Source organism: Trypanosoma brucei, chromosome 11 (assembly GCF_000210295.1).
Source record: "Trypanosoma brucei gambiense DAL972 chromosome 11, complete sequence".
In the NCBI taxonomy this organism is placed as follows: Eukaryota; Euglenozoa; class Kinetoplastea; order Trypanosomatida; family Trypanosomatidae; genus Trypanosoma; species Trypanosoma brucei.
The window spans coordinates 392,258-411,611 of NC_026744.1; the positions used below are offsets into that span (position 1 = coordinate 392,258).

At 46.3% G+C, this 19,354-nt stretch overlaps 6 protein-coding genes across 6 annotated transcripts; all 6 read left to right on the forward strand.

The window, feature by feature from the left end:
• Positions 1-882: 882 nt before the first annotated feature.
• TbgDal_XI1490 (hypothetical protein, conserved) lies at positions 883-3,420 on the forward strand (the record flags this gene model as incomplete). The annotated part of the gene is made up of 1 exon (XM_011780995.1): positions 883-3,420. One exon carries the CDS (start codon positions 883-885, stop codon positions 3,418-3,420), a length of 2,538 nt encoding a protein of 845 aa, XP_011779297.1.
• Positions 3,421-4,075: 655 nt separating this feature from the next.
• TbgDal_XI1500 (hypothetical protein, conserved) lies at positions 4,076-5,326 on the forward strand (the record flags this gene model as incomplete). The annotated part of the gene is made up of 1 exon (XM_011780996.1): positions 4,076-5,326. One exon carries the CDS (start codon positions 4,076-4,078, stop codon positions 5,324-5,326), a length of 1,251 nt encoding a protein of 416 aa, XP_011779298.1.
• A 666-nt stretch (positions 5,327-5,992) lies between these two features.
• On the forward strand, positions 5,993-8,572 carry TbgDal_XI1510 (hypothetical protein, conserved; the record flags this gene model as incomplete). Its single annotated transcript, XM_011780997.1, has 1 exon — positions 5,993-8,572. One exon carries the CDS (start codon positions 5,993-5,995, stop codon positions 8,570-8,572), a length of 2,580 nt encoding a protein of 859 aa, XP_011779299.1.
• Positions 8,573-11,116: 2,544 nt separating this feature from the next.
• TbgDal_XI1520 (hypothetical protein, conserved) lies at positions 11,117-13,375 on the forward strand (the record flags this gene model as incomplete). The annotated part of the gene is made up of 1 exon (XM_011780998.1): positions 11,117-13,375. One exon carries the CDS (start codon positions 11,117-11,119, stop codon positions 13,373-13,375), a length of 2,259 nt encoding a protein of 752 aa, XP_011779300.1.
• An 836-nt stretch (positions 13,376-14,211) lies between these two features.
• TbgDal_XI1530 (hypothetical protein, conserved) lies at positions 14,212-14,865 on the forward strand (the record flags this gene model as incomplete). Its single annotated transcript, XM_011780999.1, has 1 exon — positions 14,212-14,865. One exon carries the CDS (start codon positions 14,212-14,214, stop codon positions 14,863-14,865), a length of 654 nt encoding a protein of 217 aa, XP_011779301.1.
• Positions 14,866-15,564: 699 nt separating this feature from the next.
• Positions 15,565-18,591, forward strand: TbgDal_XI1540 (2-oxoglutarate dehydrogenase subunit, putative; the record flags this gene model as incomplete). Its single annotated transcript, XM_011781000.1, has 1 exon — positions 15,565-18,591. The coding sequence occupies one exon, from the start codon at positions 15,565-15,567 to the stop codon at positions 18,589-18,591; it is 3,027 nt and encodes a 1,008-aa protein (XP_011779302.1).
• Positions 18,592-19,354: the final 763 nt, after the last annotated feature.

Consider the following 19,354-nt stretch of genomic DNA (forward strand, 5'->3'; position numbering starts at 1 on the left):
AAGAAAATAAGGAACGTATCACAGGGGGTCAGCGCTGACAAAATGAAAAAAAATGCAAGGTTGAGTTAGCACTCTGTACCATATTCTGTTTTTTTTTTCTTATCAGTAGCTTCATCTTATCGACGGAGTTGACGATGCAAATGAAATCAGGATGTGAGATAGAGTTTATCAGCTGATGTACTTATCCACTGAATCAAAAAAAAAACGCACAATCTTTGTTACCGTCCAACAGTACTGAGTGGGAGATCTTTTTTGAATTCCTTTGCGGTGACGAATAAAAATCCGGTGTGTACCTTCGCATTTTGTCACCGTGATGCAAGCCGAATGGGCTTCACATTGGTTTTCAAGTATTTGCATCGGGAAACGGTTTTCATCCCCCATTTCTCTTTACTTTTAGTTTCGGTTGTTGTTTGTTTTTCTTTTATTTTCAAAGGTCTGTGCTCGGTCTCGTGTTTTGATTTATTCTCAACCCGTCGTAGTGTAAGCTGTTTTAGCTTTCTCTACTCATTGTAAGTTACTTACTTATTTGTCCCGAATACGTGTGCCAGTCACTAGTTTTATTTATCTCTCTCCTCACTTTGGTTCTCCCCTATCCTTACTTGCTCTTTTCCTGCCTGTTTTGATCATTCGGCTGATGAAGTGCTGTACTTTTCTTTCCCTTTATTTCCTTTTTCAATACACCTTGTGCAGGCACTACCGTTTCAACACCACTACAACGGAGAGAGTCTGACAGAGGAAAGTTTGTGGGCATTTGCTGAGTCAAAAAAAAAAAAAAGAAAAAAAAGAGGAATAACGGGGGAAAGGGAAGAGATTCCATTACGCTTTGTGAGTTTATTTAGGTTCCACTCACTCACTAGTTTATTCTTTACCGTGTATAATAGGATGCTGAAGCAATGTCTGCTGCAACGTTGTCTCGTACAGTATCGCTCTCTGATGTCCGTGGCAGATAAGCTGAATGGAATGCTCGACACGCGTCAGGGAAAGGGATTCACTCCACGGGAAACACTTAAAAATCACCTACGCTCAGAGGTTATGCCGCTTCTCAAAGGTACAAAGTTAGATAGACGTCATGACAGTATAACGTTCCGTCGGTCAATGAGTCAACTTGTTCGTGACGCCGCATTTGCAGCTGTTGTGGTCCACGCGAATCCAACAGGCGCGTTCGTTACTTCCCTCACGGAGTGTATTAAACACGACCACGAGCGGATGCGATTTATTTCGTACATGACATCCGCTCAGTCTAGTCGCGTCATTGCCCACCTGTGTAAAGCGGGTGTACGAGACAGCGCAGCGTTATCACCATTGATCTCGCGCCTAGACTTCAACGAGCTGAAGGAGATTAGCCGAGCCATGTTTGCCCTAGTGGAAGAGGGCAAGTGCAACGAAGTTATTTTCCTTATCGTGCCCATGTATTGCGGGGAAAAATGGACACTCACTTATGATGCCGGGAGAGGGCACACAAATACAGAAAATAGGAACTGCAACGTGTTTGAGGCAGTTCGCGTCTTGCGCGTGTTATCAAAAGCCGTTCGTAGTGTGGTAGAACGGCGGCGTACTGACCTTGAGGCGCAGGGTTCTTTGAGTCCACTTCCAATCGAAAGTATTCAACGCTTACGCACAAGCCTCGCAAACTTTATAATTGAGAATACTCAGGTTCTTCGTGGTGCACATTGGATTAATTTCACCCGAGCCATGATGCACTTTCCGCAAGAATTTAAGCTGGTGAAGTATCTGGAAGACTACTCACCGGTTGTTCGGGCTGTTGAGGCGTTACAATTACCTAATCGAGGAGCTGGACAACAACTGATTGACACGATTGACACAACAGACCTGGCGGCGCTGGGAATGTCACGACTCTTTGAACCGGTTAAACACATGAAACGACCTCAGCAAAGCAGTGAAAGTGGCATGAGTGAAGGACCCCGAGGAAGTATTCTGGACGTTCCTCCAAGCGAGCTGTCGAAAATCATCCCTATCATCGAGCACCTGCCGAGCTCAAAGAGCATTCAGCAGTTGCGTCTTCAGTTTGTTGTCGATACTGTTGTGAAACGCTTGGAGTTTATGAATTTTGCCGATGTTGTGCATTTTCTTCATGTCTTGCGAAATATTGAGGGTTCTGCACAGTTTTCTACCTCGTTGGATGCGGCTGTAAATGTGGCGAGTAAGCGGCTACTTGAAGCTGGACCTGATTGCGATGTTAGTTCCGCACCATACCGCATTCCCTATGCCCGCCTTGTGCAACTGGCGACACTTCTTAGTGCCTTTCGGGTGAAGAGCTGCGTTGGTTTCGTAACTTACCTTTCCTACCTGGCACCGACACTGCGCTCTCTGAGGGTGGATGATGCAACCGCCTTCATGTGTGCGTTAGCAACGATCGCCCCTAAGGACGGTCAGGAACTTTGCGCCAATGTGGGAAAGGAAATTCTTGATAGGGTAGGCGTTGATTCGGAGCGAGGGGGCAACGCTGGTTTGTTCATGACCTTCCCTATATCATGTGTGAAGCTACTCCGGGCTGTTGTAATTCTGAATACTGTGCCTTCGTCTAACTTTGTATCGCTTATGTTCGGTGATACCGAAGGGCGAACACAGTTTTCTGAAGAATTTTGTGTTGAAGAAACCTCCGTGCTCTTCGATGTATCCCGCTCGCTATACCACTTCTCACGCATGAGGCCGGGGGATATGGCGTGGAACGAAACGCTGTGGTCAAAAGGTGTGATGGGCTTTCTTTTGCCTCTACTTCATTACCTCTCCTCCATATGGCGTGATGGGTTAGTGTCGCCAGCTGGCAAGTCCCCTCGAGTAACATATATTCCTATTGCGTGGCGTAGTGCCGCCGAAACAATTTTTCCCTTTGTCGACGTAAATCTTGATGTTATCTCGTTAAAAACGATGCAAGCACGCCTGGAAGAAGTATATCCATCCTGTCGCGATATCATTCTAATGGCAGTAGACGTAGCGGATGCCCAAATGCGGCTACGCGAAGGTGACACCGTCGCGGGTGAGCCAATCTCCTACTCGTCTAATGCATTTATTCATTTGGTGTATTTTTTACTCATGGTTGAGCATATGATTTATCACGCGACATGGCAAGCCGAGATGGGGGGAAACACAGAAGACGGGGCGACCTTGAGGGAAAAGATGCAAGAATTGAAAGGAAACTACAACACACTCATTTCCACGAGTTGCATCGGCAAAACAGGGGCACAATGTGGAGGAGCAACGGCTTTATCCCTCCTGGAAAAGGCTTTCGTACAAGACGGAGAAGACGGAGGGAAATCCCCATTTTGCCTTAGTCGCAGTGAAGTGCTCGAAATAACTACCAACCTTCCATTTGCTCTCACACTAGTGGTGAGTCAGGGTCCTGTCAACGAACTGTTCTGTGAACGTGCAGTATCGATTATGGTGAATGTTGACGACTAAGGGCTGGAATTACATCATGATTCCTTACTGATAGCAGGAGAAAACATCGAAACATGGAATTGCAAGAGTGAAAAGTAAGAAGGGGTGGTTGTGACGACTCTATAACTGAGGGTAAACAAAGGCGTGGCCTGTTGTGTCTTTGGTCGGTAAGCCGTGTGTCATGTACGGTTCCGCAACTGACCTGAGGATTACATGGGCCCGCTCAGAGTCAAGAGGAGCAAAAACGGGTACTTCACCATCAATGCCTGCGCGTTACCGCAGACGTTTCAAACTAAATCGACTACGACACCGGGGGGAGGTGTGCCAGGGAAGCTAAATACATTTATGTTTTTGTAACAGCAAGCCTATTTCTTGCCAGATCGGTCTTTACAATATTGAAAGCCTAGTGTGCTCGTTCTACCATCTTCACAAGATGCGCCTTTCGACACCTGAAGTTACTAGCAGTATCGTCAGTGCGCGTACCGTTTTTTTAAAAAATTTTGCTCTATAGTTGTTGGTTGTGTTTTGTGGGTTGCCAACTCCCTCCTGCTCACTATTTTTAATGTATCACCAATCCCCATTTTCATTACATATGTAGGCGAGAACGAGCTGCATTGGGGGTGCAGAGTGTCGAAAAGGAGACGAGAGCGCTGAGAATAGTAAGATATATATCACTATGTCACATCGAATAAGTTCAACTAACAACCCCTTCAGCGAGCGGGATTTTAACCTCTTGAAATCTGGTGCTCTTGAGAAGTCACGGTCTGTGGTTTCTAGACGTGAGCAGGTATGGGATAACATTGTTGATGTTGGTGAGGGAGTGAAGGCAAATGATGTGGAGGAGCTGATGGCGCGGCTAGAGCAACACGGTCTACGGCGAGTACTTGCCGAAAACGAAGGGGGAACTGGTGCCCTTCATGTGGCGGATGGCGCACACGGAACCGAAAATTGTGATACCTCAACAGAAGACATTGATGAGGACGATAGTTGCGAAAAACGAGCACCATACTACTACATGTGTGTCCCGTGTGAATTGTCATTAACTGAAATTTCCACCAAACCAGCAACCATGAGGATGTTGCAAGATGCCCATTATCACTTCTCGTCCGCTGAGCATCGATGTATTGCATCGTGGATGGGTGTGGTTGATATTGAGAAGACACTTGCTGTCACATCACGGCTAGAAGTTGGGGGGTACATTAGAATTTTTGTTAATGGTATTCCTTTTCTTATATCGGCCCGTCCGGGAGGCGGAGGTATGTTCTATCCACTTCCCCACGAAACAGTGGAGGCACGGGAACAATCGGGACGAAACGCAGAACCCAGCAAGGGAACTGCAGTTCGAAAGGAAATTTGGTACAGACCCCTACAAAGCGTATTTACAAGGTGTAAACAAATCCTCTACACCGCCGCTTCGCGTCAGAAGTTGCGTGGAGAGAGCAGTCCATTCCGTGCCCAAAGGCGCAACGGTATTGTGCTGCTGCACATCCCAATGAAAACGTACGAGCGGGAGAGTTTTATTCGAGGGCCGTCGGTGCCAGCCCTCTTTGAGGTACAAAGGGAGCGAGTGTCGAATAAGAAAAGGAGACACAAAGAAAACGGAACCCGGACTTGTTATGTGATGCGCGAGAAACCAATAGCAGCCTGGGAGGACGAGGATGACTCAACGGATGCGATAAGTAAAGTTACTGTGAAGGAGGAGGGCGTGTACCGCCTTGTATTGCTTTGTTCAGATGATGTCAGAAGGTCTATCAGACAAGCAGAGGAAGAGGAACACGAACCGGAAACGCGGGTGTCGGGTGAGGTGACTCATCCTCTTACGGTGGAGGCCTTACAAATGATTGGAGGGACAACCAGAGAAGAAAGCAACCAGTCGGACGGCAAATCTCTGAGCTACGATTCAAGTTCTTGGAGCCGAAAAACATAAAACAGAAAAATGCATTTATGGGACCGTTAAGAGGGGGATGCACGACGGCGCATATCACTGTTCTGGTTTTCTTCTTTTTCTTTTGTAACTTTTCTTTTTGTAGTTTCTCGCTTCTGTTACTTTTACTTTCCCGTTATTGTTGTTCGTCGGTTAATATCAATGTGATTGGGGAATCGGCTCTATATGGCAATAATGGACGGTGCGCCATATCAAAAAAAAACTGTGAGCCTTGTAAGATAATATGTGGTGAGGGGAAGTGAGTGGAGCTCCACATTTTAGAGCGCGAGCCGCGCTCGTAACGATCCTCGTTTTTTAAAAAATATTTTTGAGCCATTTAGTGGTCAAACGCGGGTCGTGCTTTCCTTACGGCTTCGTCTAATACCGTGTCTCCCTTCAACGAATATATATATATATATATATATATATAGCGCTGCCCGCTTACTTCTTTCTCTCCCCTTTTTTTTCCTTTCATCTCTCTGGTTGTGCTGAAGCACATACACGCAAACGTACACAGGAAGGGGTGTTCGAGTAGTCAAAAAAAAAAAATTACATCTGGAACTAGGCACAAACGTGCGTAGTGTTTTTTTTTTGTGTAAGGTAATTTGAAAGAGGAGGGGTGAAAAGAGAGACAGGTGTAACTATACCAGTCTACCAACGCCCCTCAGTATGCCGGAAAAACCTGGATCACATTCCATGATAAATTCATGTAATGCCCGCGTTGTCTCTACGCCTTTTGGAATCAATGGATTAGAGTGCTACGACGGAAACTTAAGTGTCAATCACCCCCGTGTGTTAAATTCTGCTACTTCCAGAAATGAGACTGCAGTGGGAGGAGCACTTGGGATTCGTAACTTATGCAACCGAAACAAAGAGGAGATGGATTTTGATAAACCAATTGTCTTAGCTTCTCTACATCACAAGGGTAGACTAGTGGTGTGGGATGCGGACACAATGGATGTATTGGGAACATGTGATCACAGCGGCGCATCGGTGATTGAATGTGTGATTACCCCAACTTATATTTATGTGCGCGTAGAAAACGAGGGGTGTCTTGAGGACAAGGAAGCAAGTATTTTTATTTGGCACACGAAGTCGCTTAAATTGTGCGACCGTGTTGTGGCCCACGATGGTCGTGTGACATCGTTTGCGGTGAGTGATGAAAGTGACGCCTGCTTCGCAACTGCTGGAGTGGATCAAATGGTGCACCTCTGGGATTTGGCGAAGGACCACATGATACCCGTACAAAAAATTGCACTTAAAAGCAGTGTGACGGTTTCACTTTACTATGCAGGCAAAATCTTTGCCAGTTACGCAGGCTCTCCGATGGTTGTGTGGGATGCGGTCTCTGGGAAGGAAGTTTTTCGTACAAAGGAGGAAAGTGGGAGAATAACCCTTGTTCGTTGGATAAACGATCCTCAGCGCGTTAAGAGCAAACGTCGGGTAGCGCAGGATCTCTCTATTATTGTTGGTTTCAACGACGGGTTTATTAAGGAATGGTCGATTCACACGGCACATTCTTCTTCCTCCTCCAGTTCCAGCGTTTCTCTGGCCTTGAAGTGGGCTCATAAAGTTCATCGGTCTCAAATTGACGATATCTGCGGAGATGATGAAGTTGTACTAAGTTGCAGCGCACTCGATGGCGCATTTCTGCTTCTTCCTTCGACAGGAAATGCGGCATCGCTCTTTTCTTACGGTGCGCGTATAGGACTACTTGATACGTGTTCGAAACTTGCCATCGTTGGAGCAGAGGACGGTTCTGTCGCTGTGTTTTCCTACGCCGAGTTTTACATGGGGAGAAGTGTCCCGGGTAAGTTATCAGTATTTCGTCCTCACGTTGGTAGTGTTACAGGCATGTTCCTCCAGCTGCAAAGGAATCAGAAGTGGGACAGGCTCATGTGCAGTTCAGCTGACGGAAAGCTGTTGTTCTTGGATTACAGCAAGAGTCGCTGTGGGTCGTGGATTGAAAGGGTGAAATCTCAAACTGTGGACTTCATTCCCCGCACTGGTGGCATTATTGTTCCGCAAAAAGACGGAAAGGTTAGCATAGTGAATCGAGACACTTTAGCATTCAGCTCTAAACAACCATCGCTGAAGCTGTCCAAGTCAGTCATTACAGTCCGATGGGCTGATGCGTATAACAAGCTACTTTTGGGATACGAAACGGGGGAAATTGCGGTGTATGAATGTCGAATAGACAACAATAACATCGTATCTTTCTTCAAACTGGAAGAGCGAGGGTTGTCGCCGTATTTTGTTCCACTTATTGCCCTTAGTGAGCCTTCCTCGCACCTGGCAGTGGCATGTTTTAGGAAGGAGACACTGCATGAGGGTGGTTTCTTAGTCATTGATGTGGAGCATGCCGACATCACTTTCCCCTTGCAGTACCTACAACGATCATATGCCATCCGCTGCAGCATAATCCCTCTGAAGGATATGGAGGATTGCGATTACACTGTTATTTTGTTACTTAGAGATGGCAGTATCCTTCAGTACTTGGGAGATGCAGAGGAAAGAGTCGATGCCGTACTTACGAGGACCATATCTAATTCTCAACTCCCCAATGTGCGCTCGATGGAACTGACAGGTTTGAGCATTTTCCCCTCTCAATATGTTCTTTCGGTGGAGCAAACGACGACAGACGCACCAAAAATCACTCTCATATACGCGGAGGGACCTCATCTGAAGAGGGCAACATTTAGTGCAACTGCAGCGGGATCTGTGGAGGTGACAGATTTTGCCGAGAAGGGAGCGAACGCTTCTCAACAAACAGAGGAAAAAAAGCTTGGAGACGTGGTTTGCCTGACGGGTATTTTTCAGGGTGACTTGGGCCTGGCTGTGGTTCGAGATTCCCCATTTGTTGACCTTGTCAGTCCAGGAGGTGAATATTTGTACCGCATTTGGTACGGTGGAGATGTCCTCAACTACGACATGGAAGGTCGACGCCGGAGACAACTTAGTTTCCCCTTTGATCCTGCCATTCTTAATGAAAAAAAGAGTCTTGCAATGAATTCATCCTGCAGTGCTTGCTGTGTTTCCTTCTGTGCGGAACGGCGATATCTTGCCATTGGTTACCGTGATGGTACGGTGCAACTCTTTGATACAACGCAGCATGTCATATTTGCTCGCTTCATGGCTCACACGGCAACAGTCACCTCCATATGGGCCTTCCCCCACGCCATGGTTTCTTTTTCTGTAGATGGAAGCTGTTACGTGGGAAGGGTGACCCGTCGTGTGTTATTTGGTTAGTTTGTTTTTTTTCTTTTTCTTTTTTTTTATTTTACTTTCTTTTTTCTTTCTTTTTTGAGTCCGACTAAGTTTCTATCTGTTGTCTCTCTATAATCCTCATAGAACCCAAACAAACGCACTAGTGGAGCGTTGTTGACCAAAAGATGTTGGAGGGCAACCGAAAAAAAAAAAAGAGAAAGTGTTTGTGTTTGTGTATGTGTTTCGCTGGTTAATCTTAAAGACAACTTTTGCCGTTTGACTGTCCCCTTTACCCCGCGTATGTACCATCAGAAAACGAGAAGAGGGATATGATGAAAGAAAAATGCATTAATATTTGTTAATGTAATTCAACAGGACAAACCACCGCTAACGGCCTGAAGATAAGTGTCATTTCCTACTGCCAGCATGGAAGGGTTTCTGATAGTTGCTAGTGAACAGCAGTAGAAGTGAAGGGGTGCCCGAAAAAAAAAAAAATATGGTTACAAGGGAGAAAATGGCTATCAAAGGTCATGTACTAATGATTATTTTTAAAAAAAAGAAGAAAAATGAGAAAAAGGTGGGGAAGGGGAGGCAACAACGATAGAACATTTAATAATGGTCCCTCCTCTGATATTAGTTGGATGATAGATGTCGGTGCGAGTGTGCCATCCATTTTTTTTGTTCTTTTCATTACATTAATAATCCAAGGTGTGGAGTGGTGGTGACTCCCACCCACTCCTCTTCGTTTGCTGTCTTTCCTCCCTTTTGTCTTTTTTTTAAAAAGCTACTGCATCGCGCTGCGTAAAAGGGGGAAAAAACGACCCAGAAGTTTAAAAAAAAAAACAGACGTTTATAACCGCAAATACAAAAGCTATGGCAAGTTCAAGTGGTGTGTTGCTGAACCGAGTTGGCCGACTGGGGTGTGTTTTCCTTTTCTTTTTTTTTTGTTTTTCATGTCACAATTGTGTAAACGTACAGTTATTGTTGAGGCACCTCCCCTCTGTGTGCTCAATTTCTTTTTTAAATCATGACGGCGGTGGTGATGATGATTCCAATGAGAAAGGGAGAATGAAGGGGTGAAGAGAAGCAAACAAATATGTTTTTTTTTTTCTATTCTCTGCATTGAAAACGTAACGGGGCGTTAACAATATCGGGGTGGGGGGTACCCGTTAGGTCCAGTAATAAAGTCACTGGACCGCAACCAACACGACGGGTTTAGAGGAAATCGCAACTTGTGCACGAGTGAAGAAGTTGGAGTGACGTGTAATTATGCGGTTAATTTGATTGTAGCTACTTCCTTCCTTCCTTCTCTTTCTCTATCTCTATCTCTATCTCTTCACGTTTCGTTTGGTAGTGACTTTTGAAATTGCCCCTTTAATTCTCTCAAGTTATCTTTCTCGGATATAAATAAATAAATGTAACTCGTCTACCTCGGTGGTGGGTGTCTTTTTCTTTTTTTCTTTTTTTTTGTTTTTTTGGTACAGTTAATCCATTGACATACATTGTTAACGGTTGCCGCTTCGAGGCGTGTAATGCTCCTTCATTCACTTACCCATATACATATTTGTGTGGTTTTAGCGGAAAGAGATTTGTTTGTTTTGTTTTGTTTTTGAGAAAATAATTGTGTTGGTTGTTACGTATGCACTTATATCCGTCAATGCAATTCAACCTTTTGCAAAACGAAAGAGTAGTGTCTGCATATTTTTGTACTTTTTCCCTCTATTGTCCGGAAAAATATTTTAAAAAGACAGAATGGTCAATGAAAGGGACGGATGGTGCCGTTTATTACATAATAATGATCAGGTGTTTTTCTAACGTGTTTGATTTTCCTCTGGATGTTTCTTGTTCATCCTTTCGTTAGGTATTATTACTCTTCTTTTTTTTTTTTAAGAGAAGTGTGAAACGCGGCACCCGTATCACGCCCGGGCACTCAGAAACATATACATGTATGTATGTATATATATATAATCTTATACTGTTAACAAGTGTAGATTTGTAGCTTCCTAACCCGTTTGTTTGTGTATGTTGGAAGTAGAGTTGCGTATTTGTGTCCCACAGGACTCTCGACTGTCATTTGCACAGTTAAGTGTTTGTTTGACAGAAGTATCATTTGCTTACGCTTTCACTCACCCACATACACCTACATATATATATATATATTTATATTTATTTATTTATATATTTATCTACACGCATGAGCTTCAGTCACGCAAAAATTCACTTCTTTCTCCTCCCTAACTCTACAAACTTTCATATCTTCCATTCCCCTCCTCAAAAAAAAAAAAATTATTCTCTCCTTTATCATCTTTCCCCAAATTGGATAGTAGTAGATATTATTAGGAGAAAAGTGGGAAAGACACATTCAGATATACGCGTACGCAGAAATAACTAAGTCAGATACAGGAAAGAGTTGTTTTTTTTTTTCGTTGTGGGGGGTTAGAGATCTCTACCTATTTCGTCACCTCCGTTAGAAGCGGTTAGAGGAGGGGGAAAACAATAAAGGAGGGAAAGAGTTTCTTTTTTTGATTTTTTTCGAGGTATAAAACAAACACTTGGCGGGGGTGGGGTGGACCGCCACATTCAGCAATGGCTTACCAGCAGTCACGGGCTCTAAAGAAGGAGTTTTCTCTTCCCATGGTGCCCGGTATGACGTGTGGTGAAGAGATGCTCCGACGGAGTTACCACCGCACTCAAGTGCACGGAAGGAAGTATGACACCAATACACACATTGACGGTGTCCCAGAGGACATGTCAAGGTTCAACTTACAAACGGTTTCGTCCATCTCCAAGTATGCTCCCGAGATGCTTCCCACCGCTACGCAAACGCAGAAAAGTGATGAGCAAAATGTCGACCTCACTGGCCGCGTGCTGCGTTTCTACGCTTACACGAAGGAACTCGTCCCCGAGAGCTTCGTTGAGCGGGAACGCGTCCGGAAGTTTGTCTTTAACGTCTTTTTGGAGGACAATACCATGAGTGTGGTAGAGGACGTTGCCGACAACTCCGGTATTGCCATGCCCGCTTCTCTGAAACGGCACATCGTCCCACTTCCGGATGGATCACCCATTACATTTGCCAACTTCCGTGTGGGTGAAACCATCACCTTCTATGGCCGGACGTACATGGTGTACGACGCGGACAAGTTTACACGTGATTTCTATTCGCAGTCAGGACTAGAGCTTGACCCGGCACTGCCGCTTCCCTTTGACGCATATACGGAACTCCAGAATCGGCCAAAGAAAATATATGCCGTGCGTACCATCGCGGCCAGCGACCCAACGAACCTCACACTCTTACCCGAGCAGGTGCGCGCCACGCAGCAGTTCCTAAAGCATGACGGCGAGGTGTTGCGTTGCGATTGCGTGTGGGATGACATGGAGGCATTGCACGGTACCAAACATTACCTGACACTGTACTATTTTCTTTCGGATGACAGTATTGCATTGGTGGAGAAAGATTATCCCAACAGTGGTCGCGATCCGTTCCCGCGTTTCTTCCGCAGGCAGCGCGTAGCCAAACCCAAGGATGGCAGGTTCGACCCCACTTCATTGGGTACACTTACCTTTGAGGACACGAGCAACAGAGACTACTATACTGACGCCGATATTCGTATTGGCAACTGTTTACACGTTTTTGGTCGTGATGTGCTCATCTATGACTATGATGAATATACTCAGCACCACCTTCTCAAGAAATTTGGTATTACTTCATACGATCCCATACCGGGAGGTAAAAATCCTCCAGCAGCCCCAATCGGCTGCCACAGGCGCGAAAAGACAGCACAAGAGTTGGAGGAAGTTCAGATGCGGAAGCGCGCGGAGAATCGCATGCGGGAATATGGTGATGTAACCGTTAAGTTCCTCATGAGGTTGGATAACGCAAAGTATGAGGATGAAATCCGGCGCTTCGTTCTCACAGTGTACCCAGCAGATGATACTATCTCCATCTTCGAGCCTGTTATACGGAACATGGGCATTGTGGGCGGAAAATTTCTTCAGCGGCAGCGTAGCAAGCGCCCCAATGGTGAATTCTACACAGCAAAGGACTTCTTCGTTGGAGCGCGCTTGACCATCAATGGTTTCCCCTTCGTTATCTTATCCAGCGATGAGCGGTCTTTGAGCTATATGGAAACCAAACACGATGAGTTTATCCGCTCTGACATCAATTACGTGGTGAGGAAGCTACGGGCAATGCTTCTAAGTAGAAAAACGGGGTTGGTCGAGGCGTTCAGAGAGGCGGATAAGGAGAACTCAACTGGACTGAAAATGGATGTCTTTCTGGATATTATGAACCGGCTAAAGTTAGACATATCCGAGCAAGAGCTGCTAAGTCTCCTGAGGTACTTCGACAAACAAAATGAGTCGTATGTATCTTATGAAGAGTTCATGAGCCGTGTGATGCCTGAGGGAGTTGCAGTTGCTTCTGATGATCGGCCATGGGAAGTAATCGATGCCCAAAGCGCCGAAGAGGAGCTCGCTGCCTTTGTGGTCGATCCCCGTATCGACGAGGAGAAACGCCTTCGAGCTGAGCAGATCTCCTTAGCTGCGCGAGGGGCAGAAGAGTTCCTCACCTTATACGACCAGCGCCGACAACTGGTGTTAAAGGAGTTTCGTGCCATGACGGATTACTCTCCTGAGGGAGTTATTGGGGCCAAAGAATTCAAGATGTGTATTCGAAGGAAGTTGTTCGTGCAAACTATTCCAGATGCGGCACTCGATGCCCTTTGTGACAAGTTATTCCCACCCGAGATGCCGAAACTTAGTCTGGAGGAGCTTACGAGAGTGTTCAACGGCACCTCTACCTTGCCACGGAATATGAAGGATATCAAAGCAGGTGAATCCAAGTAATAATTAACTTGGAGTAGAAACTCAAGGAGGAGAGGGGAATTATGGGAGGGTTTGAAATGTGCCAAGGAGTGGAGAGGAAACAACAGGCAGTGACCATGAGGAGGAAGCGGGGAAGGGATGGTGATGAAGTGCATTAACATACTTTGCAGGCGAGACGAGCTCAATGCGCAACAACGATACAAGTGGAGGCACACCCACAGACATAGGCTCGGAAATAGATGTGCTCAGGTGGAGCCGCTTAATCTCATCTTTCCACATACAAAAGCGATGCAAAAGCGCTCCCAACGCCTTCCATCGTCTCACGATGCTCCGCAGTTTGTGAATTCCCTAGACTCGTTTTGTCGAGGAAAGGATGCTGCTTTTTCTTTCTTTCTACTCTCCCACCCTCTCAACCTTGTTCCTTTTTTTTTTCGCTATTGTTCCAAATGTCATCCTTATGTATTATATGTGAAATTAGAACCACTCAGCCGTGCCCACATCATAGGGGCGTGAATAACCTACTGGAAGGAAGAAGATGCAGACGTGAAAACAGCTAAAAGAGACAACAGTTTCAAGAAGGGAAGAAAAGTTTGGGTTATGAACAGTGCTTGAGACGTCATCTGTTCCTTCACCGCTTATCGGCCCTTTTTTTGTTTATTTGTTGCACACGCAAATATACACACACACACACACACACACACACACACAAGCTGAAACGTAGACTACTCTGGTTTAATCTGTTGTGAATGTCTTGAAGCCGTTTTTCCGAGAATAAAAGCAGAGAAGGGGGGAAAGCGATCTAAGAAAAACTCGCTCCCTACTCCTACTGGCCGTATGATACTCGTATCCTTTTTGTTATGAGCTCTGCTTCGTGTTATTTACCTTTTGTTGCCTGTTTCCTTTCCCGATTTGCCCGGTTTCTTCCACACCTTTTCAACTTGTTGTGCTGTTGGACACCCTACACCATCCTTCGTATTATTTCCCACAATAATAAAAAAGAGGATATGATGTGCAATTCCTTTGTTGCCCTTTTGGTTTCTCTCGCGTTATCCCGTGGGAGCTTCGCTGATGTGGACATTGGCGACTCCAAAGGGCGGCCAGCGGATGAGTGCCGCTTATTGGGATTTGACAAACCTAGTGTTCGTTGTGGTCATTGTACACTCCTGAAGCAGCACACAACAAATTTCACGCTGTATGAAGAGTGTCTGTCTTGCTGTGTAGATGAGAAGGTCCCACAGCTGTTATGGTACGCCACGGCCCGGTTAGTGGTGAAGAGCAAATCCCGGGACGAACCTGATCGAGAAGTGGATAAATTCTTAGCGAAGTATAGGAATAAATTTGGGAACCGCTTACAGGTAGTGAACAGTGCAATTGGGCAACCGACACATCTGATCATGGTGGGCGACCGCGGCACCAGGGATGCGCAGTGGGTCGTCGAAGACTGGTCGGTAAGCTCTCTGCATGATTACCTGGTGCGGGCGTTCAATATGGAGACGGAGGAACTTTTGTAACATTCCGGAACCTGCTGAAGGAATTGTGGTGCTGTTTTGTTGCCGTTACAGATGTTTGTTGAGCGGTGGCGGTGGGGGGAAAGGTGCTATACGAAATGATGCAGCAGCGGCCCGGACATACCATTGTAATTTTGTCTCCTCTCCTCTTTCCTCTGACATGTGCCTCCTACTTGTGAATGTTCTTCCTCACTGCTTCTGTTGTGCCTTTGCACGTCACATCAAATTTCAATATACATGTCCGATCACTCTCATTATTGTAATTCTTGCTTTCCTCGATTATTGGGTGTTGCTCTTTCTCCTTCACAAGAAGGTATAACAACTTTAGCAGACCTTGGAGAGCATTTCGCGAGTTCCATCTCCAATCTTGAGCGTGATTATTTTACTGTTTTCCCCTGTTTAATTTAAAGTTCCACTCAAATTTACCTGCGTTACGTGTATATACATAAACGAGTGTCAATATTACTGACGAGGGCGAGCGGAAGAAGAAGGGAAAGGGCAAAGAGGAGCGAGATAGGTTTTTATTTATTTATCATTTTCGGCCAATTTAAATATAATACGGTATACGGATTTACACCTTTCTACAGCTCGGCGGTCGGCAAGGACAGCGTTTCGTTCACTGAAGCTACATCAGTGAAGTAAGTTGTTTGCCATAACTTGTTTACCTATTATTGTGCGGCAGCATCATTTTATTCGAACACTATGATGCGCCGTGCCTTTACGCGGGGTGCATGCGCAGCTCAGTCGTTCAGCATGGTACGCTTTTATACGGATGCCAAAACTGTTCGGCAGCCGCACCGCTACGACCAGGCAATCACCGCTGAGAACGAAGTATACATTGAACAGCTGCTCAAACAATACGAACAGAACCCGCGCGAAGTGGACGGCAGTTGGATACCAATTCTTGAGAAACTGCGTAGCGGCTCTCTGGATGCACCTCTCGTGCAGGACTTCACCCGACCGGTGAAAGATGCCTCAAAAAGTGACAGCGAGCGTAGGCAAAGCATGGGCATTACTTGGATGGTTACGGCATATGAAAGGTATGGTCATCACTACGCCAAAGTGAATCCTCTCAGGAGTGAGCAAGATGTGGAAAGTGACCGAAGGGACTTGTTAAATCTTCACTACTCCAGCTTCGGCTTCACAGATCAAGACCTTACCAAGGTGTTTCCTGTAGATATTGGTGGTGGCTTAAAGGAGGCTTTTGGTGAGAATGTGAAGGAAGCAACTCTGCAGCAAATAGTGGAGAAGCTACAGATGATGTACTGCGGTTCCATTGGATTTGAGTTTCTACTAACTGAGGGTGATGACGTCCGTCATTGGTTTCACAAAGAAATCTTGAAAACGTTTGAACCCCTTAGCAAGGAAGAACGTATTCACATTTTAGACGACGTGGTGAAAAGTTGTGGCTTTGAAACCTTCATTCAGCTCAAGTATGGGACGCAGTTGCGTTTCGGTCTTGACGGTGCAGAGGCTCTTGTTCCTGCTGTAATTGCATTGATGCAAGAAGCCAGCGACCTCGGCGTCACGTCATTTGTCCAGGGCATGCCCCACCGCGGCCGTTTGAACCTTTTAGCCAATGTGAAGGTAAAGCCGCTAACCGACATACTAGCTGAATTCGAAGGGAAGACACACCGAAATGCGATCGCTCGTCTCGGTGATAACAAATATCACCTGGGAGCAGACAGACAAATTGAATTGCGCAACGGCAAAGTTATTAACTTTGATTTACTGTGCAATCCCTCCCATTTGGAGGCCATGAATCCCCTGGTTCTTGGCAAAGCGCGCGCACGCATGGTGGTCGAGAAGGACTCTGAGTGCGTCAGGACCCTCCCCATCATTGCACACGGTGACGCCGCCATATCTGGTTTGGGAATGGGCCACGAGACCATGGGTCTATGGGATCTTGATAACTACCGTGTCGGTGGTACCGTCCACATCATTACGAATAACCAAGTGGGCTTCACAACCGACTCGGTTGATGCTCGAAGGGCAAAGTATTGCAGTGACATTTCAAAAATACACACCACACCCGTGTTGCACGTAAATAGCAACGATGTTGAGGCGTGTGTTCGCGCGGCGCGCATCGCGGCACGTTTCAGGCAGACGTTCCACCGTGATATTATCATTGATCTTATCGGTTACCGACGAAATGGTCACAATGAAGCAGATTTCCCCGATTTTACCCAGCCGCAAATGTACCAAATCGTTCGATCGCTTCGACCGCTGGTTGACCTTTACTCCGATACGCTGGTGGAGGAGGGTGTTCTAACAAAGGAAGATGTTAAGGCAAAGAAGAAGGAATACGAATCACGACTGCGTGAAGCCTACGAAACTGCGCAGAGCTGTCCAGAGTACACAAAGGTGATCCCTAATTTAAGGGAAGATGCGGGGAATGCGAGCGAAGGCTACGATCTTGCGGCTGAGAAGGAGGCAAACCTCCCAAAGGCAGTTGAAACGGGTGTCGACATTGAAGTACTACGCCGAGTTGGTTTGCACGTCACAACAATACCAAGCGAGGTAAAGAAGGTTCACCCCGTTGTGGAGCGTACATACGCGGCACGGAAGAAGGCTATTGAATCCGGTGAAGGTGCCGAATGGTGTTTGGCTGAGATGCTGGCGTTTGGAGCCACGGCGTTGGAAGGAACACATGTGCGGTTGGCGGGGGAGGATGTTGAGCGGGGAACTTTCACTCAGCGCCATGCCGCGGTAACAGACTTGGAGACAAACAAAAAGTACATACCGTTGTGTAGTCTGAGCGAAGACCAGGCGCTCGTCACGATATGCAACAGCAGTCTTTCCGAGTTCGGTGTGTCAGGCTTCGAATTGGGCTACAATGCCGTGAATCCACACACCCTGGGCATGTGGGAAGCGCAATTCGGCGACTTCGCGAATGGCGCCCAGGTTATTTTTGACCAATTCTTATGTTGTGGCGAAGAAAAATGGAATGCCAAATACAGCCTCGTCTTGTCACTCCCGCACGGTTACTCTGGTGCGGGTCCCGAACACAGTTCGGCCCGCATTGAGCGGTACCTGCAACTGTGCAGCGATACTGACGTGGTACCACACAACTTTCGTCGTGGCTGCCCACTCCAACTGCTGGAGGCCCGCATCCAACGTTTCAACTGGCAGGTCTGTTATCCCAGCACACCTGCAAACTACTTCCATGTTCTCCGCCGTCAAGTGCGGCGGGGAGACCCCAAGCCACTTGTTGTTTTCTTCTCAAAGGCGCGACTTCGTGCCCCTAATGTTTCATCTCTCAGTGAGATGTCTACGGGTACGTCATTTAAGCCAGTCATCGACACCGCTGTGAACGACGAGGTTATTGCTCGCAAGGTTCTCTTCTGTACTGGTCAGATTGAGAGCATCGTGGATGATCGCCGAAAGAAGCTTCAAGCGGAAAAGCCAGGCGTTCACGACGATGTTGTACTGGTCAAGTTGGAACAGCTCTCACCATTTCCGTGGGAACAAGTGGCCGATGTATTGGAAAAGTATCACGGTCGGAACCCGAACGTCCAGTTTGCGTGGTTGCAGGAGGAACCAAAGAACATGGGTTCATGGGCGTATGTGCGGCCGCGCCTTCAAAGACTGCTCAGACACTTGGGAATGGCGGGGTCAAGTGATTTCTTGCCATATGTCGGACGCGTGACAGCGGCCTCACCATCCACCGGATACGCCACCGTTCACGCTGAGGAGGAGGCAGAAATCATCAGGCAGGCGCTGGCGTAATGTTGGTTGAAGTTGCTGTTTTATGGGGGGGGAGGGGAAAAGGGGGGGAGAAGAAGAAACTCGACTACAAATGGGAAGTTTTGTGTTGCGACCTCCCAAAGAGAAAAAGGGGGAGGAACAGTAAATATTATGGGGGAAGCGGTGAACACGAGGGATGGGCTGAATTAGTGGTAACGAAATAAACGAGTGGATGAGTGAGAGGGCATGGGAAAGAAGCAAAGGGGGGGAAAACAAATCCGCGGATGAAAGAGAAATGACGAGGTGTAACAAATGCAACATGTGACGTCGTTCCCTCCCTCCCACCCCCATCTGTCCTTTCCCTTTATCTTCGTCGCAGCGTTCGAATTTTCTGTTATTAATTTTGTCATTTTTGTTTGTTTGTTTTTTTTTTTTTGGACTCCCTCTGGCATAAAGAACAACGGCATTGAGAAATCGAAGTGAAATGATGCTTCAGGGAAGCGGGATATGGAGAATAGGAAAAAAAATAAGCTGCAGTCATTGTGGAATTTGGTTTCGTCCTCTTATTATTATGTTGTATTGTTTTATTAACAAATGATAACAGAACGGGAATGAAAGAGAAAGCGAACGGAAATAGAAAAGTACCTTGTTTATTATTATTATTTTTTTTTTCCTGACGGGCCTCGTCAGCTTTTGAAGATTTTCTGTTATAAGCGCGGAAGGGTGTGTTAACCTGAAACGGGACAATGCGTGCAGGGCGAATACGCAAATAAATATATATTTCGCTTTAAATATATCAATCGGT